Source organism: Anthonomus grandis, chromosome 19 (genome assembly GCF_022605725.1).
Source record: "Anthonomus grandis grandis chromosome 19, icAntGran1.3, whole genome shotgun sequence".
NCBI lineage: Eukaryota > Metazoa > Arthropoda > Insecta > Coleoptera > Curculionidae > Anthonomus > Anthonomus grandis.
Window position 1 is genome coordinate 12,355,843 of NC_065564.1, and position 24,975 is coordinate 12,380,817.

Consider the following 24,975-nt stretch of genomic DNA (forward strand, 5'->3'; position numbering starts at 1 on the left):
ATGAAAGTGAAATTAGCTGCTCAAATATTTAGTCATTCTGTTGCAGTATGACTAAACATATATTAAGTATTTTCAAAAGTTACCGGAAGAATCTAAAATAACAGCGAATTTTATTGAAAATATGAATCAGTTATTTGATCTCCTTAATTCTGGTAACCTACAAAATAATCATGCTTTTATGGGCACTTCAAATCAAGTACAATTTTTAAATAAAATGAAATCCCTTTTTTGCAAATTTAAGGCTTTTAAATGAAAATGGAAAAGACGTCACCAGCTCCGTTAGATTTATATTTGGGTGGAGATTAACAATTTCATCTATTATAGGGCTATGGAAAACTTTAAAGGAAAAAAACTATTTATTTTTACTTACTCGACAATTAAATCAAGACTGTCTTGAAAATTACTTCGGACAAATCAGAAATGCATGTGGAAATGCGAGAAATCCAACTCCCATTCAGTTTTGCAGAGCATTTAAGAAATTACTTACATTAAAATTGTTTGACCCAACAGAAGGTGGCAATACTCTTGAAGATGCTGCCGACATATTGATGGCAATAACACCCGATTTATTAAAAAAAGCAAGTTTTTTGCAAAATATAAAAAAACAAATAATCATCAACCGGCGTTGGGAATTCAGAGTAATGATTACCAAAATTTAGGTACTGTAGAGGGTAATGCTTTAGTGTATGTCGCGGGATATTTTTAAAAAAAATGTCTCTTAAAACATTCATGTGATATTTGTGTAGGGTTTTCTAATTTCTCTGAAAGCAATAGTTCTACTGTATTTTGTGAACTAAAGGCTTATGAAGGTAAGCAAAGTTTATTTGGTGGTCTAAGAGTCCCTCCTAAACCATTCATAACATATTTACAGTCTTTGGAAGACATTTTTCTTTTATATTTTAATCGTTTTTCTATAGAAAGTAATGTAGGATATAAGCTTATGCATGAATTTTTGAAAATCCCATTTTTGCATCCTTGTGAAAGCTTTCCAAAGAAATATTTTATATCTCTTTATACTAGAGTTAGAATCTATTATATTCTAAAATTTGCAAATAGAGAAATAAAACGTCAATTAAGCAAAATAAGGAAAACCAAGAATTAAAAATATTAAAAAATTTGTAAGGTAACTGATTTGTTGGGTAAATTCTGATCAACCATCTCTTTTAAATTGTTTATAAATGTTATAAAATAAAATTCAATTCGTCATAACTGTTCGTACGTGATAAGACAGATTGATTATCATTGCCATGGGCAACTTAATTGTTTGTTTGTTGACAATATAATGCCAGATCATTTTTTTCAATATACATTTTTAAAAACCAGGGTTAAAATACGTTTCTCATTTAATGAAAATTAGCAAAAGTGAATGAAAGCTCGTTGCTAAACTTAAATAGCAGGTTATAATCCCTCAGGATGGATGATCAGAGTATACTACTTGTATAAATATAAACTCCTGGACAAAATTATCGCACCACTAATTATTTTGTCAAGAAAATTTAAATAAAAACAAATATCAGTTAAAACAGTTATAATATCTTTTCTCGTATAAAAAGCAGAACTGGACAAAAACTATGTTTATGCTTTAACATGGAACATGCTGCTCGTGAGGAGTGAGAATACATCCGCAGGAAAGTTTTCATAATTTGATACGAGGAATGCGGCGAAGACTTCAAGCGGTCATCGCAGCTAGAGGTGGCAATACATGTTATTAAGAATTCATTATGGGTCTATTGTTTTATTTTTGTATCAAAATTGAAGTTAGTGAAAATCGATGCTTTTCCTTGTATTGAATTTAGTTACTTAAATCTCGTTTTGTTAAATAGAATATAATTGTTTTTGTTAATTAATAATGCATAGTTAACAATGCTTATAAGCTTGCTTATTTTTTTTATCTTTATTAAAAAAAAATCTCTAAAAATCAAGTGGCGCGATAATTTTGTCCAGGAGTTTAATTACCCAATAATAAAGTAGTATGTATTTCATCCCTATATGTTAAATATTTCGTTCTGTATTTTGTGTTTTACATAGAAGCATTACAATCTTAAAAAATAGTTTATTATTTAATTTATCCCCCTAATGTTACTGGAATAGTTTTAGCCGATTTTACAACCTATTATCCCAAACCAAAGCACCCCACTTCTTTTTGTCGGCCACCAATGTCGGCGTTTAAGACCCGGTAAATTTTGATATTTTAACATATATTTTATATATATTTACTATATCCACAAATGAATACAAAGTATATAATTTACAAAACTACTTATTTAGCGCTTATTATGATAATTGTTTGTTATTCTTTTGCGCTTTTGTATTTTTAAAACGACCTAATTCAAAAATTAAAATAACCCATACCGGATTAAAATTATTTTATATTTTTTAGTGCGTTTAATTGTGTTTTTTAATTGTTTATTTATTTTAACTTTAGATTTATTTTTTAAATATTCATCTCTAAAATTTCAACAAATATTAAGTAAACACTTGTATTTTTTGATAAGACTCCTAAAAATGTAGCAAATTTAAACAATTCAACAAGTAAGGTTTTTTTCAAATTCACTTTTTATATATAATATTTGACTTAAAAGGCAGCCATTTTGAATCCGCCATATAAAACGCTTCCAATTTATTTAAAAGTTCAAATTCATTGAACTGATCAAAACTTCTAGATACACCAATTTTAGAAAAGGGAAACTCAAAAACATTTTAAAAACTGTCCTTGTTATCGAAAGCCAAGCACCTACAAAATTTGAAAACAATCTGACAAGTAGAAGTTATAGTTTAAATAGAATTCTTAGATTTGTTATATACATACATACAAACATTGCTACATAAAGGCAAAGAAGTGAAGCTAATATAAAAAATGTGTAAAAACGTTAATAATTAAGAAACACTGTCATATAAACACATTCTATTCCAGTCCTATAAAAAAAGTTCTTATTTTATGACTTAAAATACTTCTTATGAATACTCCTCGTATAAAAATAATCAGCGCGCCTCAGAATTTGCTTTCATCGATATTTACGATAAACCCTGGTAAACGCTCGTACGCAACAAACAGCGGGATTCAAGGTCAATTTTGCTTTAACACGGGCGGTATAGGAAGTGGTCTGACTTGTTGTAATCTATAGACGGTGGTCAAGGTGGGGAGTCGTCGCGAAGACACCGACGATCCGTCTGGTTTTTGGGGGTTTTGGCCAGTTTTACAAGACATAAAAACAACCGTGTATTTTGTGCATCCCGACTCTGTGGAAATAAATGGATTGAGTTGAATAAAGCAAGAGTGTTTGTAGTATATTCCCGGTGTGTTATTGAACTTTTCCCGTGCTGCAGTGAAGCCGTCACCCACCCTGAGAGCATAAACATAAATACGTCTCACATCCTTTCGATCAAAAATTCGCAGACATTCATTCCTACAACCCACAGATCAGGGGATACAGCAGATACAGACTCAAATGTTTTCATCCTGAGTGCAATGTGTACTACATCGGGCAAAGCGGATGGAGAATTGAAACTAGAGTAAAAGAAGATAACAAATTAACAGAAAATAAATTAAATAAGTTTATTAATAATAATGCTTCACCTTTTGCCAACCATATCATCGAGGTAGAGGGTGAAGGTTAGTGGGTAGACAGTAATTATTTGATTAGATGACCAATCTAATCAAGTTCAGTCGTAAATTGTAGTTCCCGTGAGTGACTTTAAAATCATGCCCCTTTCAAAATTTGCCAGAAGGCTTCTGCTGGAAAATAAAAAAAGGTGGGAGCATGAGTATAACTTGCACAAAGACCATGATCGATTATTCTTGTGAGTTTACAAGAAGATGCGACATTTAACTCAAATTTCGAATATGTATAATAATCTGAAATTGTATAATGCGTCGTATTACTTTGAGCATTTTTCATAAAAAATGTAACTTAATAACTCAGTGTAGGTATGTTGTTGTTCAGAAGATTGATCGGATGAATCAAGCAGAATACTTTGAGCCAAATCCCGAGACAAATAATTGAATCCAGTTCCAAGAGATGTATTAAAATCATTGGTGATATTGCTATTAGATGATATATTAATAATATTAACGATCGAAGAGTTAGGAGAAGTAACCTGGGTACTGTGAGACGACAAAGAATGTGAGCGATAGTCTCATTTTCAAGAGAAACTATCACGGATTGATCATTATTGCTGTTTCTGCTACTGGTACCGGAAGCTTGTTGCATGGCCTCATACTCTTTCAAAATCATGTCTCGAATCTTTCGACGCAGGCGTAGGGTTTGAGTAGCTGGAAACAACTTTTTAAATGGAAGCAAACTTTAAAAAAACAATCAATTAGGGTCCTCTTCTGCGTTTATTTCTTTTTCAAGTAGCTCTACTTTACGTGTTTCAATTTTGAGCACTTTAGCCGCTTTATTATCAGAACGTCTCTGATTTCCAGTGTTAAGCTTTTTTTTATTTCCATTCGCTCGTATCATGCTGAATTTGTACACTTTTCGATTGCTCTGGGACCGTAGCAGAAAACGTGTAAACATTTGTATCATTGTCGTGATTTATTTCTGATAAGGGCGAGTTCAGAACTGTTTCGGTCTCCATATCCTGAACAATGTTTTGTGTTTCACCCCGATTAGTTACAATCTGTAAAAATTATGTAGATGTTAGATTGTCATCTCTTACATCATCTAAAGGAATTACGACATTTTTAAGAAACAAGAGTTCTAGGAAATACGCCCATAAGTTAGTTGTCCTGACGCCTCCTCCACTTCCAGATCGCGGTTTATCCAATTCACGCATCTGATATATAAAATACGCACGAATGTTTTTTTACTTCTTTTTAGTATCATCCACTTAAACGAAAAAAAAAGAAACGTAGAGGCTGATCTAAATACTTATTTTGTTTTAAATAAATCAATTAATTAAATAAGACTTGGTCTATATCAGATACTAACCAAGGATAATTTTCTATTCTTTTACATCTCTTGCGGGACGCTTCAAATTAGGAAATATGACAGTATCGGAAATAATTATCGACACATGCATGGTTTTTTAAAGTGAATTAAGATATGAGTACATGCCACATGAGACAACCCAAATATGGTATTCAATTGCCCATCTACGAAAAATTGATTTTTCCAAATTGTTGAGGATGTATTGATGGTAAGCCGTAAGAGTACGAGCTCCTTCTAATAGTGGATCAACATATTGTTACAGGATTAATTACGCTTTAGACGGGATCTGGAGAATCCTAACTTTTAGTCATTTGGTTAAGATATTTAAAAATGACCTTGTTATCAATTTTTCTTTCAAAACCAAATCTAAATTAAAAAGACAAAAAAGGGTTGTAAAATATATTTCTGGGTAAAAATCGACTTATCCAAGCCTTTTTTCGAGAAGGTCCCCGTTTTACGGGAATTCCGTTTGGCTAATTTCCACTGTATGTTCGGTTTAATTTAAATACTTACTATAATCTAATTCAAATTCCCAATTTTCCCAATAACTTTCATCTTCTTGCCGGAGTGTCACTCTGATTGCGGTAGGATACATGCCCGTTGTGTTCTCTTCGGCTGTCACTTCTGGCTCCTCGATCGTTAAATAAACCTCGTTAGAGGTCACATTTAGAACTTCTATATTTGTTGGAGGTCTTGGTTGGGTTCCTAAAAAGTTATGATATAATCTATAGTCTGTCTTACGGATCTTTTTAAATTAATTTGGTTGACTGATTGATTTGAAACGGTTTGCTTACAATATAAATATTTTTATACAGGGTGTCCCATTAAGAATGTTCCTCGGCTGTATCTCAGGCCCCAATAATCGTAGAGCGTTGAAAAAAAAATAGTATAAAAGTGGCCCAAAAAAATAGCTGGAAAATATTTTGAAGTTCATTGGTCAACCGCTAGAGGGCGTTCTAGCTACTTAAAAACTTTAAAGTCTATTTTTTCCAAAAAACCTTTAATAACTTGCATCAAAATATTATCGAAATGATCTACAAAGTATTCCTGATAAAAATGTTTTGACAACCATTTCTGTCAAATGTCAAATAAAGTGGTAGGGAGAGTTTCTATCTTAAATGAGAAAAATGGTAAGAAGTAGGCTTTGGCTGCATCGATTTTTTTAAAACAACTTTTATTTAAAAGCTCTTTTATTGCTTTATTTTTCTACCAAAAAGATATTATTGGAAAATTTTCCTAAGACCCGCTAGGGGGCGTCTATTTCTAACTTACGCTATTCGACTGATTATTTAAAGAAATTCAAATGCAACCATGTGTGTTTTTTTATACACTTCTTTATAAAGGAGTTCCAGCGGAAATAAATCTATTTAGTATGGGAAAACTATGCATAGGAACGTTTTAAATTTTTGGATAACGTAGCAACAAATAATACCACATGATGTGCTAAAATAAGTTAAAAGAATAATATTGAAAAAAATACAGCAACATATTAGTTGTGTTCATAAAGGAACTTGGTGGTAAATGTTGTCCACTTGCATCGCCTGATTCAATACCACCACATAGGACTTAGGCGGCGTGAAGTGGTTCCATGGAACTCACGTTTCGCCGCCATGTCGATGTGTCCGGTTTCCAAAGGGGAAATGGAGAAGAAAACTAAATGCATGATGGCGCCCTCACGACCAAAACTTTCCGGAGGTAAACTCGCCTCCCATTCGGATCTCCGAGTGGAGGCTGGTCGGGGGGGTCCATCAGGTAGATCAAAAAGCCTAAAAATCAATTTCTGCAACATCAGAGGCCTAAACACCAATATTAATGCAATACATCAACACCTGCAATCAAATAAGCCTCACATTCTGGCATTGGCAGAAACAAAGGTGAAACCTTCAACAACAAATGTTCACCTCATTTATCCTGGATACGATCTACACACCCGATTTCGACTAAACTTTGGATTGGCAGTATTTGTCAAGAACGACTTGAGTTGCCAGCGGGAGGAAACGCTTGAACCTGCGGACTTCGACGTCATGTGGTTCAAAATAATAGCCAGTGGTGCCACGAAATTTATCTGCTGTATCTACAGACCACCAAGCGACACCCAATATAGACGGCTCTTTTTGAACCTGGTTGATTGCATTAACCATCTGCAAATTGACTACCCAAGCGCAGAAATCATCGTCATGGGTGATTTTAACGTTCACAATATCAACTGGCTGCGCTTCTGCAACAAGAACGACGATGAAGGACGAGAAGTTGAGCTATTTGCTACCATATGCGGGCTTACGCAGCTTGTGGAGGAACCTACCAAAATCCCTGATCGAGACGGCGAGTTCGCGAGTCTCCTAGATCTGGTCTTGGCTTCAGACCCTGACTCGTACACAGTATCAGTACATGCCCCCTAGGAACATCGGACCACAAATTGATAACAGTCTCTTGCCAATTGGAGGTTAAAACGCAGGATCCTCCGATGCCGCGGAAGGTATGGCACTATAAATCAGCAGAGTGGAACTATCTTCGGGAATTTTATCGCTCATTCCCTTGGAAATAAGTCTGCTTTAGAACCAATAACATCTCAGAATGTGCAAACCAAATTACAGAGACGATCTTGGCAGGAATGGAAGCTTATATCCCTTTTTCTACTAAATGCGGATCAAACAACAAGCAATGGTTCAACCTGAATTGCAAAAAGGCAGTAAACACTAAAAACGCAGCATATCGCAAATGGCGTCAACATCCTTCCATCGAAAATCGGAGGAACTTTTTAGTCTCCAGAAATAGCTGCAAGCGAATTATTGATGAATGCAAAGAGAGTCACAACAACAGGATCAAAAACAAACTGCTAAACTGCCCAAATGGAACAAGATCTTTCTGGTCGGTATCGAAAGCCGTTAGTCAAGGATTTGCTAAGTCGGCCTTGTCACCCCTAACAGCAGATGATGGTTCTATCGCGGTAACAGCAAGGGAAAACCAACTTAGTGGGTAAACTCTTCGCGTCCAATTCTACTCTGCACTCGCAAGGCAAAACACCGCCATATTTGCCAAGGGTGAATTAATCATTGGGAGAAATTTCGTTTCCACAACGAATTATAAATAAAATTCTTAAAAGCGTAGACACCAACAAAGCTTCCGGACCCGATGGAATTTCAGCCCTAATACTAAAACGTTGTGCAGACGAATTGACTCCTCCCTTATGTAGACTGTTCACTTCAAAATAATCATCCATCATTCCCAAAGAGACTTAAGTATATGAATAAAGGGGAGGAGAAAGTAAACTCAAAGTCCAAGTCTCATAATCAAGCGTCTAATTTAAAGGTTACGCGTTTCGCCGCATTAGGGCATCATCAGACCTAAGTAAAATTAACAAAATTAAATAATATGGAGCAGAACGCTAATTAACAGAAAAGACATACCTATAATAATATATAAATACAAAAAACTGCACACTGACTCACACTAACATAAAAATAAAATAAGTTTATACCATCGTGTATCGTTATTGACTAAAATATGAATTATAAAACGCCAAATATCACATCCAGTTAATTCTTTACATATTATTTCATAAAGAATGAAAACAAATACAATTATGAAAGAAAAAATATACAAAAAGGTTTTTCAAAAAACCCAGGGATCGAACCAGAGACCATTGGATCTAAAGTCCGAAGCATATAACTTATCGCCAAACCGGGGTAATGATGTAACATGCGAGTAATTACGTTATATGAGACAAGATTAAAATTTTTTATTGGAGATTATTGAAAATTAGATTAGGTTCGAAATTGAAGATATCATTGACACAATTTAATATTGGACTTCTTTTAGCTCTTGTAATCTCCAGCTTTTCGAGGAGATCTAGTTTTTTACCCTTTCCACACTCATGTAATATAGTTACATCATCCGACACCGAAAAGTTGTGACCAGTCGATAAAAGGTGATTTGCAAAGGCTGACTTTGTTTCTTTAATATCGGTGTCCTTACAATTGTTGAAAAGACTTATATGTTCTTTTACCCTAGTGGAAATTCTTCTACCAGACTGACCAACATACACAGCGGAACACTCACCACAATTCAAAGAATACACCCCAGATTTTAAAGTTTGCTCCATTTTATCCTTTGTGTTTACCAAGTGCTTTTTCAAAGTGTTTGCAGTTTTAAAAGCTATTGAAAGATTAAGATTATTTTTAAAGAGTTTTGCAAGTTGGAGAGATATTGAACCAAAAAATGTTAAAGATCTGAATTTGTTAAGTTTTAAAGAATTGGAGTGTAAGATGTGGTAGGAGAATTTATATTTATTCATGTATACGAAAAAAAGTTTATTTATGGTAGAAAGTGGAAAACCGTTATTAACTGCAAGCTGCTTTATTATGTTAAATTCTTTATAAAAAGATTCCTTGGATAGAGGAAGGGTAAACATCCTATATAATAAAGAGTTAAATGAAGCAAACTTGTGGGTATGTGGTGAGTTAGAAGTGAATTGTATGATGTTGTCAGTTGTGGATGGTTTCCTGTATATATCGAATTCGATTTTATTATTATTCCTGGTTAACAAGAGGTCTAAGAAAGTTAAACTTTTGTTGTGCTCCTTTTCTAAGGTAAATGAAATTCTACTATGTAGACTGTTTGTAAAATTTAAGAAGGTGGACAATTGATCGTCATTGCCTCCCCAAACAATACAAATGTCGTCCACATATCGTTTATATGCTATTATATGATTGGCGAAAGAACTGTTCATAATTTTGCACTCCAAGTTGTTCATAAAAACTTCACTTAAAAAAGGGGAAAGGTATGATCCCATGGCTAAGCCACAGCATAAAGAAACCAGCAGTCGCACTTCAATAAAAATACATTGGCTTGAATAAGCGAGTTCGGTGCATGTGTACTAACGCAGGCGAGGCATTTTTGCTTATAGTAGGGATGCCGCTGACACTCGCTACGGTCCACGCGGCTTTTGCCTTGGCTAGAGCCGGACTTAAACATTTTTTTTGATGTTATTATCTTGTAAAATAAAAATACCTACATAGTACAAATATTGATTTTTTAATATAAATAAAGTTCATACATTAACAAAAATAAACATCGCATTTCTACATCTAACAACGACGATATAGAAGAATACGTGCAGGAAGTTAATTAGGTATGTACCATAAATTTAAGAGACCATTCTTTGAGTAATTTTAAAACAAAAAGTTCATATAAACATATGTCCAGAAATTCTTCGTTCTCAATATACAGGGTGTTAAAATTTAACAACAACTAAAATATATGCCACTGACTTTTGTGCAATTTTTATTATGTTCTGTGGATTATACAAATAAAACTTTTCTGTCTCTTGAATTTTTTTCGTTTTTTTCTTGAATCTTGCTTAGTTAATAATAAATTCCAAATGAAACTTTTCCCCAAATTCCTTGTGTGATCCAGGGATATGCAATTAAGTGGACTTTTTTTTCTCGAAAAATAAGCGAGATACGAAAAAGTTGTATTTGTATTTGAGTAAATCAAATAACATATTAAAAATGGCACAAAATTCAGGTGCCCCAATTTTTTTGCCACAAATATTTCTTCAGGTCCCGTTCGAGATTATACTGGACCTAATAAATTTAATCATGTTAGGGGTAAATTAACTCCTTAGTGTTATAAATAACACTGCCAGAGAACTTGCGGACCTATGTTCATATGAACTTTTTGTCTTAAAATTACTCAAACAATCGCCTGTTAAATAATTTATGGTACATACTTAATTAACACCCTGTATAGTAACGCTTTTAGATTAACATCTGACTACATAGTAGTTTAAGGATAACTAATTATACAAATAAAGTAATATTTCAAAACAAATAGAAACTCTTAGGCCAATAAATAAAGACAAATAGTTGGCAACAATTCAAAACAATTCTAACATCTGCGAATTTTTGTTATATTACTAAGTACCAACTAAAGTAAAAGTATACAATTTTAAATATGGCAACACTGTTAAAATGGCAGAAATATAAATAATGTCCTTAAAAATCCAAAAAAAAAAAAATATTACATTGCTGCAACTTTAATTGATGCTTAATTATGTTATTTAAGCCATACAGCCAAATTTGCAGCTATTCAAAACTTTGGCAAAGTCAATTATTTTGCTTCATTAATAATTTTTGACATACCCCTCTTTTAATACAAAAGTTTTTATAAAAAACGCTACGCTTTGTAAAAATGCTATTAAAATAGTCAGTCGCTAAGTACGGCGCTGAACTAGGCGATACACCTATGAACACAGTTCGATAAACAGTGAGCTCGGCATCCGGAGAACATGGCTGCGGCATGGCTAAGGATGCTATTAGTTCGCTTACATTTTCGAGCGGAGTGAGACTGCTGGTTTCTTTATGCTGTGGCTAAGCCAGCCTTCTGTGTATACATTTTGCCATTGAATTTAAAAAAGTTTTGGTCTAAAACAGTTTTTAGTAGGCAAATTAAGTCTGAAGAAATCAGCCTGGGTAGATTAGAATTTCCCAGTAAAGATTCCATTAGTTCAATGCAGTCAGTGGGTGGTATACTGGGAAAAAGATTTTTCACATCTAAGGAAATTAACATTGCATTGTCTGGTATATATATGCCTTTTAAAAAATTAGCAAATTCGACGGAATTCTTAGTGGAGAAACAACTTCGAAAGCCTGTTACCTCTCTCAAAACCCCATTCAACTATGAAGAAAGTTTATAGCAAGGAGAATCCACAAAAGATACCACTGGTCTAATTGGCTGTCCTTCTTTATGAACTTTAGGTAGCCCGTAAAGGAGAGGAGTTTTAGGGTTCATAGGATAAAGAGCCTCCTTTCTAATATTAAAAAAAAAACTCCAAGGCTAATAAAGATCTATCGAGAACACCCTTCATTTTTGTAAAAAATGAAGTTGTGGGATCCCTAGTCAAAGGTTGAAACTCATCGGTATCGAGAAAATCCACAACCCTATTCACATAATCTGTGCGTTTCATAATGACTAAGCAAGATCCTCCTCTCCTTTACGGGCTACCTAAAGTTCATAAAGAAGGACAGCCAATTAGACCAGTGGTATCTTTTGTGGATTCTCCTTGCTATAAACTTTCTTCATGGTTGAATGGGGTTTTGAGAGAGGTAACAGGCTTTCGAAGTTGTTTCTCCACTAAGAATTCCGTCGAATTTGCTAATTTTTTAAAAGGCATATATATACCAGACAATGCAATGTTAATTTCCTTAGATGTGAAAAATCTTTTTCCCAGTATACCACCCACTGACTGCATTGAACTAATGGAATCTTTACTTTTCTCTCCAACTTGCAAAACTCTTTAAAAATAATCTTAATCTTTCAATAGCTTTTAAAACTGCAAACACTTTGAAAAAACACTTGATAAACACAAAGGATAAAATGGAGCAAACTTTAAAATCTGGGGTGTATTCTTTGAATTGTGGTGAGTGTTCCGCTGTGTATGTTGGTCAGTCTGGTAGAAGAATTTCCACTAGGGTAAAAGAACATATAAGTCTTTTCAACAATTGTAAGGACACCGACATTAAAGAAACAAAGTCAGCCTTTGCAAATCACCTTTTATTGACTGGTCATAACTTTTCGGTGTCGGATGATGTAACTATATTACATGAGTGTGGAAAGAGTAAAAAACTAGATCTTCTCGAAAAGCTGGAGATTACAAGAGCTAAAAGAAGCCCAATATTAAATTGTGTCAATGATATCTTCAATTTCGAACCTAATCTAATTTTCAATAATCTCCAATAAAAAATTTTAATCTTGTCTCATATAACGTAATTACTCGCATGTTACATCATTACCCCGGTTTGGCGATAAGTTATATGCTTCGGACTTTAGATCCAATGGTCTCTGGTTCGATCCCTGGGTTTTTTGAAAAACCTTTTTGTATATTTTTTCTTTCATAATTGTATTTGTTTTCATTCTTTATAAAATAATATGTAAAGAATTAACTGGATGTGATATTTGGCGTTTTATAATTCATATTTTAGTCAATAACGATACACGATGGTATAAACTTATTTTATTTTTATGTTAGTGTGAGTCAGTGTGCAGTTTTTTGTATTTATATATTATTATAGGTATGTCTTTTCTGTTAATTAGCGTTCTGCTCCATATTATTTAATTTTGTTAATTTTACTTAGGTCTGATGATGCCCTAATGCGGCGAAACGCGTAACCTTTAAATTAGACGCTTGATTATGAGACTTGGACTTTGAGTTTACTTTCTCCTCCCCTTTATTCATAGACTGTTCATGGCATCGTATAAGCAGGGCCAATTTCCAACAAGCTGGAAAACTGCTCGAGTGCAAGCTGTACCCAAAAAGGGTAAGAAGACGATGCCCTCCAATTACCGCCCGATTGCACTAGTTCCAGTAATATCGAAGATTATGGAGAAAGCAGTCAATCAACAACTGTTAAGATATCTGGAATGATCTGGACTAATCAGCGATCATCAATACTGCTACCGAAAGCATAGATCCACCGGCGATCTTCTGGCTTACGTCACACACTTGTGGACGGAGGCCATGGAGAAGCACGGCGAGTCCCGCTCAGTCGCTCTTGACATTTCCAAGGCATTTGACAGAGTGTGGCATGAGGGACTACTAACCAAGCTCTCCTCAATCGGCATACAAAACTCATTATTGAATTGGATCAAAAGTTTTCTTGAACAACGAACAATCCAAGTAGCCGTCGATGGATACCTCTCCGACAAATTTAACATTAACGCTGGAGTCCCTCAAGGATGCATTCTATCCCCCACCCTTTTTGTGGTATATATCAACGATTTGCTAGGAACCACTGTCAATCCAATCTACAGCTTTGCGGAAGATAGCACATTTATTTTCACATTTAAGTTCGCCAAACCAACGACAACCGCAAGTTCTTAGCATCTTAAGCAGCAACAAGTAGCTTCAACAAACAACGATATTAGAGTAATCTTGGAGTGGGGCGATAATAATTTGGTCAATTTTAACGCTAAAAAAATGCAGGCTGCAGTATTTACGATGAAGACTAACCTTGGTGGCCCGGAGCTGGTTATGGCAGGGAAAACATTATCAATGAAATCATCTTTACATCTTCTAAGAGTCGAGGTCACCAACAGTGTGTCCTGGCATGACCACGTTGCCGAGGTCGCCAGAGCGGCTTCCAAAAAACTTGGAGTGCTTGTCAAAACGAAAAAACTGTATACACCAGAACAGCTACTGACTCTTTATAAGGCTCAAATACGCTCTTCCCTCGAGTCTTGCTCGCATGGCTGGAGCTCTGCACCCAAGCATAGTTTAAACCTGCTGGATTCTATACAGAAGAGAGTTATTCGTATTATCGACAAACCAGAACTGACAAAGAGTCTGGATAGTCTGGAGCACAGGAGAAAGGTGGCTGATCTCTGTTTATTCTACCGTTATTATCACGGTAAGTGCTCCTCTGAGCTGGCAGGCCTGATTCCACCCAGAGCTGTTCCGGCAAGAAGGACGCGCCTAGCAGTTGCGGCTCATCAACATCGAGTCCACCTGCCTACCCCAAGGACGTCGCTGTATCGGGACTCATTCATCTGGAGAACATCTTCTTTATGGAACGGGCTCCCACCTCACATATTTTCCGACGCATACAACCTGCAGCGATTCAAGATAAATGCCCACAAATATCTTCGCGCAAGCACCACTCCAAGAGTGACATAGGACTTTCCTCTTGTGCTTGTGTTTACCATAAAAAAAAATCTAAAGTCATGCATTGCATAAGAGCACAAACTCCACCTTTTTTACCACTCATGACGCTGGCTCCGTCATAGCACTGACTCAACAAACGCGAACGTTCAATTTCATATTTATCAAAAATTTTTAAGTGTCATATCTGGAAACGTTTTAGCATCCATTTTGTCAGTTACGTAAATACCTAGTAAGGATTCACTAACGACCCGATCTTTTACGTAACGAATTCCTATAGACACATTTTCCCTGTTATTTTTATCTCTAGTATCATCTTCTAGAAATGTAAACCATAATACATCAGAATTTTTTACATCATTTACTATGCTTTCACGTACTATTTCAGCTAATATTCCTATAATTTCATTTTGTATGTCAGGAGACGTGTACTTTGCGTTTTTGGGGATATGTTTATTAGCCTCTCCAAGAAGTTTATCCTTTTTAAGAGTATAATCAAAAAGACTAGCAAATAAACCTCGTTCCTTTGCTTCTTCCACAACATAGCTTCCTCGCAAAGCAAGTTCGTTGACTGCTAATAACTGTATGATATCAGCGATTGATTTTACATAATATCGATATTTTTCAAGCAACTCGCTATTAATAAGTGTTGAAACTGCAGTGCCTGTTATGTCCCGAGAAGATCGTTCTTTCCACATAATCATAGCTCTTAAATGAATTTCATTTTTCATGTCGTGGAAATCCATTTTTGGAATCCATTGTATTTTTCCAATTCGTAAATCCTACATGAGTGTATGTTAAATCTTTATTGCTAAACGTTTGAAACTGGCGGCAAGCATAACAAAAAGCGGCATCTTTTTCTATAGAATATTCAAGCCATTTAAATGATTTAAACCAAAACGCACGAAAAACACGACCATTATTTTGTTTTGGATATTCTTTTAGGATAATTTGCTTTATAGGCTCACCTGCTTTTGGCAGATCAGTAACGTGCATGTTAAGACTCTGTCCCTGTGCTTTTGAAGAGTTTGTCAAGCTTTTTCCGTCGGTAGAGCAGCCAGGCTCTATCTCATTTTAAATACCTTTCGCACTTTAAAAAAACAAGCTTTGATTTGATTGCGGAGCAAAAATATATAATTAACAATTCCGAACCGAAATAATATAAAAAACCGAAACGTGCTTTAAAAAATTCAACGACAGAAATCTAATTACTGCCACCCGCCGAGATGCAAGTGCAAAAAATACTGAGAATAGGAAATGTATCGTCGTTCGTCCTAGCGCCGTCGCCGTCGCGTCGTCGCGCTGGGAATTGCAGTGTTGGCAACTGGGGAATTACCCGTAACATAATTTAATTCGTACCCATAACAAAATTCAAGCTTTTTACTAGATCCTGGTATGTAGAGAATGTTTTTTTTTATTTTTTAAATTTAATTTTTGTATAAATTTTTTACCAGGGCGTTCGTTTTGCCTGCCAGGGCGGCGCCCTGATCCGCCATATTGTAGCTACGGCCCTGCCGGGTACTAAGGACAAGTAAAACAAAGAAAATTCCCCATCTTAAACTGTTAAACAAAAGGCAATTGAACAGCGTCACAGTTACCTAATTAGACACGAGCCGATAGTAACCGATATAGCTTATTTTGCAAATAGCTGCTATACTAGGTCGACTAATTATTGCAACCAACTATTAATGTTTATAATAAATAAAATGTAACCTACTTCGCTTTTAAAGAATTTGCCTAATATTATTAATAATTCCTTTACATAGCTTTTACCATTTTGATAATAATTTTTGACAATCAGGACCCGTTGTTCTACCGTGTAATACTCCATGTTTACTAATTCTTATCTATCACGTTATAATCAGGTGACTTTATGACTGTCAAATATGGCGCGTAATTCAAATCTTGTGTTTTTATTAAAACATCTTTTATAAACCAATTTGTACTAGGGAGGTTGTTGTTTTAAGAAAACGTGGCTTGACTTACGTTTCATAACCGAGTGGATCAAGCGTATACAGGACACAGTGTAGTGTATTAGAAGTGAAGAAAACGATGAATAAATAGTTAGAAATACTCAAGGACAAATAGTCAGTTTGTACAACCATGAAATCGATTTAAAGTTAGGCACTAGCTTTGGAAGTACTCGAACAAGCATTAAAAAGCATCTTGGTTTCGAAAAAGTCTATGTCCGATTCCAAAGTTGTTTATCTAAGATCAAAATAATGAACGAAAGCCAAGGACCGTCTTTTTCGAGTGCAAATGAATGTTCCTCAATTCCAACATGGTCCACGTCCAGCATAAGTCCTAGCTGTTGGAGGCAGCAAACGACGCAATGTCTTTGTCAAAAACGTCATCCTCCAAGATAATAGCAGAACATACAGGGGGTGAAATGAAATTAAAAACTGGAGAATATGAACGGGTAAATCCTTGACGACCCCCCCATACGCCTTGAGGTTGGTCACCCTTTGACAATCGATTGTTTGGAGATGATAATTTGGTGCGCAGTTGGTTGTTGGTAGCTTCAATGATTCTAGGAGCAATTATTTGGTTTTCAGACCGCCGAGAAACATGTTTAGAAGGTCAAGTGGATTATATACAATAATAGCCAATAGTGTTTTTGTATTGTTTTATAAGTAAATATTACAAAAATAATTTGGTTAATATTTAATTCACTCTCGTTATATTTAACAAAAACATTTCACTAGTTTTTTAGGAATTCTTACCTTCTTTGAGTGAAAAGTCGATATCGATTTCTCCTTCGGAATTAGATGCTATACACTTGTACTCGCCAAAGCTGTCTTCGTTTAGATATAACTGAAAAGTGATTTAGAGGATTATAAATTTAAAGAGACAAATCTCAGCAACTAATCGGAAGATAGGGAAAAATAGCATTTATTTATTAACCTCAGCAAAGAATTAGGCCAACTTGTCTCAAGTGAACGATATAAAAAATTCATTGTGACGACATCTTTGCATGAACCAATCTTAGGGTTAAAACCTTATCAAGTAACCTTTTTACCAAAAACAGATCTATTGCAGGCATATAGTAAAAAACACAGACTTACCATTAAGACAGATGTTGTTGGTGTTTCTTCGTTGCTAGTCACTTCTTTGCCAATCCGTTTGTATCCTGCATTTTTTGTTTTCTTATATAGCCATCTGAATGTAGGTGCAGGAACAGCTTCAACGTCGCAAGTTAAATTAACGTAGCCATTAATATACCCAAAAACCACGTTTTCTCTCTCGTACTTTGGTCTTGGTTTATCTACAATAAAAGAGTTGATTTATTTATCTTTATTTGTCGTAATAAAGCTGCTGAAACATGAAGTTTCTAAAGTAACACAAGATAGTTATACAGGGTGTTTCAAAATTCACTACATATATTTTAAGGGCGTATTCCTGAGGTCAAAATAAGACTTTTTTTTTCTATAAACATGGGTCCTAAAATGCACCCCCTTCAAGCTACAGCCATCGCAAGAAGTGTAAAAAAAATCGATTTTTTAAAACTGTGTCTACAGTTTTGCATCAAATTTAACGAAATTTGGATAACCCCCGTTATTTTAGGCGTTCTATTTACTTTTTATCTTAGAAAAGGCGTAAAACTAATTTTAAGGGGTAAACTGAGGAAGTGCACACTTTTGACGACCAAAATATTATGTACGCATACATTTTTTTAAAAATTAAGCTACACCAGAATATGGGCCATACAAAAATCTAAATTTTATGTCTCTTGCATTTTTTTGATAATACGAATAGTTTTTGAGAAAATCACCGATTAATAAAAGGCTACCAATAACGTCATAATTAAAATTTAAACAGATAATATTAAGTAGTAGGCTGTGACATTTAATAATAAATAGGTAGACTGGTTTTGCTATTGTTGAAACTTCGTTATTGAGGTTTTTTCAATAAATTGATGAACAATTATTTACATTAAAGAATGACGGTTTATAAAAATACAAAAATTGGTTAAAAAATTATTTAACATTTATTAACATAAAAATTAATTCTTTTTTAAATAAACAATAAACTTCTGAGAAACAAATATTTTTTTTAATAAGAAGTGCTCGAAATGCGCACCCCCCGCTGCAATACAAGCCTCCATTCGTCTTCTCATAGATTGTCTTACTCGCTCTAAAATTCCGGGAGTATTTCTTATTGTTTCAAAGGCATCAATAATTCTTTGCCCTAGACGAGGCTTTTTACATATCCCCAGAAAAAAAAATCCAGAGCATTGCAGTCCGGGGAGCATGGAGGCCATGGTAATGGGCTTGCTCTCCCAATCCAACTCTCAGGAAACACAAAGTTCAAATAGTCACGCACTGTTATACGGAAATGAGGGGGGGGGCACCGTCATGCATAAACCACATGTTCGCTGAAAACATCTTGTCGGACTTACATTGTCTTATTTATTTAATGTAACACGACGTTTCGGTTGGTAAGTATCTCCAACCATTATCAAGTGTAAACTGACAGCAAACTACTATTCTAAAGGCTTATATACTAGATGTGTGCAGCGATGTGGAAAGGAAAGTCATCCGTGAAAAGAGTTGGGGGAGGACACGCCTCTCTCTAGATCCTACACTGTCCTGAGAGTAGAGGCTTCCAGATGTTGGGTATATCGACGCTTGGCTGGCTGAAGATCCTCTGATTCTGTGAAATGAATCTGCCTCTACGAACTTCCTCTTCCGCCAGTGCTGTTCCTTGTGCAGAATCTTGGCTTCTGACCAATGGATATTGTGTCCATTATGCCACGCGTGCTCTGCTATTCCGGATTTGGAAACCTCTCCTCTTTGGGTCCAGCTGCGATGTTCCTTCGCTCTGACTTCTAGGGGGCGCTTCGTTTCACCTATGTATGAGTCACCGCACTCACATGGGATCTGGTAGACGCAATTTTGGGTATCCAACAGGCCATCTGGTTTGGTCTTTGATACCACGCTTCTGATAGTGGTGCTAGATCTAAAGGCAGTTCTAATATTGTACTTGCTGGCAATGCGTCGGATTTGTTCCGATGTACCCCTAATATAAGGTATGGGTAGAAGTCTGGTTGTCGTGGTGGCCTCGTCTCTGATTTGATTTGGACGCGTCCTTTGGATGGGCCTACTTATTATACTACACTTCTGTGGATATACTACTTATTATATTACACTTCTGTGGATATCCAAACGAAACGTCGTATTACATTAAATAAATAAGACAATGCAAGTTCGACAAGATGTTTTCAATGGTTAGCCACTTGAGTATTACCATCTTGATATCTATCTGTGACCATTGCAGGGTTAAACAGATAATCAGGAAATATATCTGGGTTTAGCGGCCATATTCCTGTTTTCATAAACCCACTTACAGCATTTTGAATTGTAGCTGCTTTTTCATATGCTGCAGCAAATAACCCGCCAATCTGATATGAAGAAACAGTTCTGCCTGGATGAAATTTTAGCCATTTTGTAATTTCTTAATCATAAAATGTTTTTAGTGGCCCAAAAAAGCACACATCTAAAGGTTGCAGCCGGTGGGGGCAATGAGGTGGGAAACATATCATTTCTATTTCATTGTCTTTAGCAAATCTTGTAATATCTAGAGTTTTATGGCTAGCATGACCATCAACCAGAAGTAACACTTTTTTTTTGCCCTTTTCACTGCCCCCTTTCAACACTTGAAATTAAGCCAACTTGTTTTCGACCTAGCAAGTATTCGGCTAGGTTTGTGGACAGTAGACAGGCCAGATTCGTCTACATTCCAAATGTGCGTGGGGTTGATATGCTCTTTTTCAATTGTCTCTTGTAAAGTTCTAAAAAATTAGCAATTTGCGGTTTATTGAAGGATTGTGCTCTAGCGGTTAAAGTAGCTTCAGGCTTTTTAAAAGATATATCGGGGTTTCTGGACCTAAATCCACGTAGCCAATCCCAACCAACCATTTTAGTAGTTGAGTTGAACCTGTGTGCAATTCCATTTCTGCAATTCCATTTCTGCAATTCCAACTTCATTGCATGATAAACCAAATAAACAAGATTCCAATAATTTGATACCTTGAACTAGGTCCCTCTCCAGCTCTACGGAAAACGTGGTTTCGTATCGGCCTAGACCCATATCAGTAGCTTATATGCTACTATGTCACTATGTACTACTATGTCATTTTAGCCAACTTGCACCACAAACACATGTTTATTTATAAAAATGTTATTTATCAAAAAAAAATGTTAAAATGTTGTTATTTTACCAATAAATAAGATTAATAAATACCTGTAATTAGGTTAGAGCATAAAAAATTAAATTTTAAATACTTTAGTCAAATCTTCTGTTTTAAAACACAAACATTTTGTAGAGTTGAAAAAATACAAAGCACGCCCTATGAACGTTAACGCCAAAGTAATCTCGATATTTTTAATACGCGTAATATAAAGACATGCCGAGACACACCAAGTTGGAGATTTTGTAGTTATGTTGTTTTACCCTAGTATGTCATTTTAGGCCAGCCTCCCCTATTTCCAAAGGATTTCTTCCTGGGAAAATGTTTGGGGTGGGTGGTGGGGTTGTGTTGATGAAAATCAATGTTTTTGCAGAAAATGTTAATTTAATATTTAATTTGTTTATTTAAATTTTATATAATTTTTGTATATTTAGTATAAAAACAGCGATATATTGGATAATATGGAGGCAAAATATCATCATCAAATCATCAAATATTTGAGGTGTAGTAATCGATCTGTCTTAATTGTTTTAAATGCCGAAATTTTCTCCTTTTTGTAAACAGAATTGTATATGATATATGTACGTATATTCCATATTTTAATAAATATACCTTGACCATATACGGTTGACAAATATACCAAAACCAAAAATTTTCTAAAAAATCGTTGGATAAATATATATTTAACGGTAATAATATATGATGTGTTGTTTGGGATAAACGCTTTTAAAATTGCTTACTATTAGCAATTTTGCATACTATTTATTGTATTTATGTATAATTTAATTAGGTAAGAATCTAATATTAAAATATTCTATGTTAAAATCCTTAAAATATGTGTTTTATATATTTTTTTTAATTATCCTGTTTTTTTTCGAACACAATTTATTAAGCAGATCCATGTCTAAACGTATGCAATTTTTTGTACGAAAGCCGTAAATTGCATAATAACGTTCAAGAAACTCAATAAAAATATAAATTATTGTGACCAAATTTGCCTAGGTTTTTCTGTATTTATGCATAACTTAAATGCATACGAATGCCGCTTTATTATTTAAATGGCCCATGTGATATATTTGCAATTTAAATTGAACTTCTCTTAATTTTATTTAAAATATTTGTTATTTTTTACGTTACATTTTCTATTTAAGTATATGTATGTGTTACCTTTTTAGAAAAAATGTTTACTTGTTAGTGTTATTGTTTTTCTTCAATGTCTCCAAAAATCAATTCAATTTAAATTATTTAAGATTATGAATAACTCTGTTTTAATAAAATTAATAATATTTTAATAAAGTTTCTAAGTAGATTATTCGATACTATATTGCAATGTCCACAATTTAAATATGTTTGTCCGTATTTTGACTGGAAACATATATCAGCCTGGATCGTATATGAGGCTCTGCTACAGATGCCTGCAACATCTCTTTAAGAAGGTGAGAGCCAAGCTCTCCAGGGACATGTACCCTGAAGGCAGTCCTTATTACCAAATTACACCACAAAGTCTAACTTTATCTCAAGGTCTCCAGTTGCATAGCTCCCATGATTTAAGAGTCCTCCATTAGGTTCATGCTTAACATCCTCCTTAATTAAATAATTAGGGCATTTTTTAAGCAAAGACAATCGATATTTGCTCAAAGCATAGCTTGTCCGTATTATAATGGGTTTACCAATAGAAGTGATAGAAGTTTAGTGGGCCAGGTACGCAAAATGGTATGTGTCAAAACGCGGATCAAGCGTCAGTTGTGTTAAGTATACTTTGACATTTCATCATGAATCGTTTAAGTCAAGAGCAACGTATAGCTATCGTGAAAAGGTATTACGAAAATGCGCAATTGGTTAGAGCCTGTTATCGTGCTCTTAGAGAAGATTTTGGCCATCGTGGACGGCCTTCTGAGTTTGCAATAAGGCGCACAATTAATAAGTTTGAACGGGAGTACACTCTTCTGGATAATAAGCCACCAACGCGACAAAAAAGTGCAAGGACCGCTGAAAATATTGCCGCTGCAAGAGAAAGTGTTAACGCGAATAACAATGTGTCTGTTTTGCGCCGTTCTCAGCAATTAGGCATTTCACCAGTGTCTCTGTGGCGCATTTCGAAGAAAGACTTAGGCCTACATCCATATGAGATGGTTCTAACTCAAGAATTGAAGCCTGCTGACCATGGTATACGAAAAACGTTTACCGACTGGGTCCTGTTGCAGTTGGAACAAAATGCCGATTTTGGGAAACAAATCATCTTTTCAGATGAAACCCATTTTTGTCTTAGTGGCGTTGTCAATACGCAAAATTGCCGCTTCTGGTGTCAGAACAATCCCCAGAAATAGTACAGGTGCCATTACACCCGTTAAAAGTGATTGTGTGGTGTGGTTTGCATGTCGGTCCATAATTTTTTGAGGATGCAGGGGGGCATACTGTGACAGTCAACGGAGAGCGCTACCGCGACATGATAAAAAACTTTCTTTGGCCTGCAATTGATGGTGTAGACTTCGAACAGAATTGGTTTCAACAGGGCGGAGCAACATCACACACCGCCCGAGCCACAATTAATTTATTAAGAGAGCGTTTTGAAGATCGAATAATTTCGCGTCATGGCAATATCAACTGGCCACCAAGGTCCTGTAATCTTACTCCCCTGGACTTTTTTCTTTGGGGATATGTGAAGTCGAAGGTGTATTCTAACAATCCTCAAACGATCAATGAGTTGAAAGTTAACATAACTAGAGTTATTCGCGAAATTCAACTTGTTAGAAAAAGTGATTGAAAATTGGGTTCATCGTCTAAACGTCTGCCGCCGTAGCCGAGGTGGACATCTTGTTTAAAACATAATGTTACATAATAAACTACAACATGAAACATCAATCATAGAAATGAACCAATTCGTTTTTATTTTTTAGCAATTTAAACTTATATCATTCTTGTTTTTGAAGGTGGTAGACAATGGTACAGTGAAAACATCTTGTCGAACTTGCATTGTCTTATTTATTTAATGTAACACGACGTTTCGGTTGGTAAGTATCTCCAACCGTTATCAAGTGTAAACTGACAGCAAACTAGTATTCTAAAGGCTTATATACTAGATGTGTGCAGCGATGTGGAAAGGAAAGTCATTCGTGAAAAGAGTTGGGGGGAGGACACGTCTCTCTTTAGATCCTACACTGTCCTGAGAGTAGAGGCTTCCAGATGTTAGGTATATCGACGCTTGGCTGGCTGAAGATTCTCTGATTCTGTGAAATGAAAGCGGCCTCTACGAACTTCCTCTTCCGCCAGTGCTGTTCCTTGTGCAGAAACTTGGCTTCTGACCAATGGATATTGTGTCCATTATGCCACGCGTGCTCTGCTATTCCGGATTTGGAAACCAGCAAGTACAATATTAGAACTGCCTTTAGATCTAGCACCACTATCGGAAGCGTGGTATCAAAGACCAAACCAGATGGCCTGTTGGATACAAAAAATTGCGTCTACCGGATCCCATGTGAGTGCGGTGACTCATACATAGGTGAAACGAAGCGCCCCCTAGAAGTCAGAGCGAAGGAACATCGCAGCTAGACCCAAAGAGGAGAAATTTCCAAATCCGGAATAGCAGAGTACGCGTGGCATAATGGACACAATATCCATTGGTCAGAAGCCAAGATTCTGCACAAGGAACAGCACTGGCGGAAGAGGAAGTTCGTAGAGGCAGCTTTCATTTCACACAATCAGGGGATCTTCAGCCAGCCAAGCGTCGATATACCCAACATCTGGAAGCCTCTACTCTCAGGACAGTGTAGGATCTAGAGAGAGACGTGTCCTTCCCCCAACTCTTTTCACGGATGACTTTCCTTTCCACATCGCTGCACACATCTAGTATATAAGCCTTTAGAATACTAGTTTGCTGTCAGTTTACACTTGATAACGGTTGGAGGGAGATACTTACCAACCGAAACGTCGTGTTACATTAAATAAATAAGACAATGCAAGTCCGACAAGATGTTTTCACTGTACCATTGTCTACCACCTTCAAAAACACATGTTCGCTCGCACATTTAAAGGTACATTGTCTAGTAAACCATTTAAATGGTGCTGTAGAAAGTCTAAATAAGTGTCGCCAACTAAAATTCTAGGAAAAAAGAAAGGACCAATTAACTCATCTCCCACTAAACCTGCCCATACATTAAGGCTAAAGTGCTCCTGGTGGTGAGATTGCATAATTT

General features: G+C 35.5%; 1 protein-coding gene across 2 annotated transcripts in view; it reads right to left on the bottom strand.

Annotated features, from left to right (window-relative positions):
* LOC126747387 (hemicentin-1) overlaps positions 1 to 24,975 on the bottom strand; it is a 106,695-nt gene that overhangs the window by 13,464 nt on the left and 68,256 nt on the right. For both annotated transcript variants that reach the window (XM_050455972.1, XM_050455973.1), the window contains 3 exons: positions 17,658 to 17,857; positions 17,316 to 17,406; positions 5,448 to 5,639 (listed from right to left, as the gene is read on the bottom strand). In XM_050455972.1, coding sequence (XP_050311929.1) covers positions 5,448 to 5,639; positions 17,316 to 17,406; positions 17,658 to 17,857 — 483 coding nt within the window. The remainder of the gene's footprint in view (positions 1 to 5,447; positions 5,640 to 17,315; positions 17,407 to 17,657; positions 17,858 to 24,975) is intronic.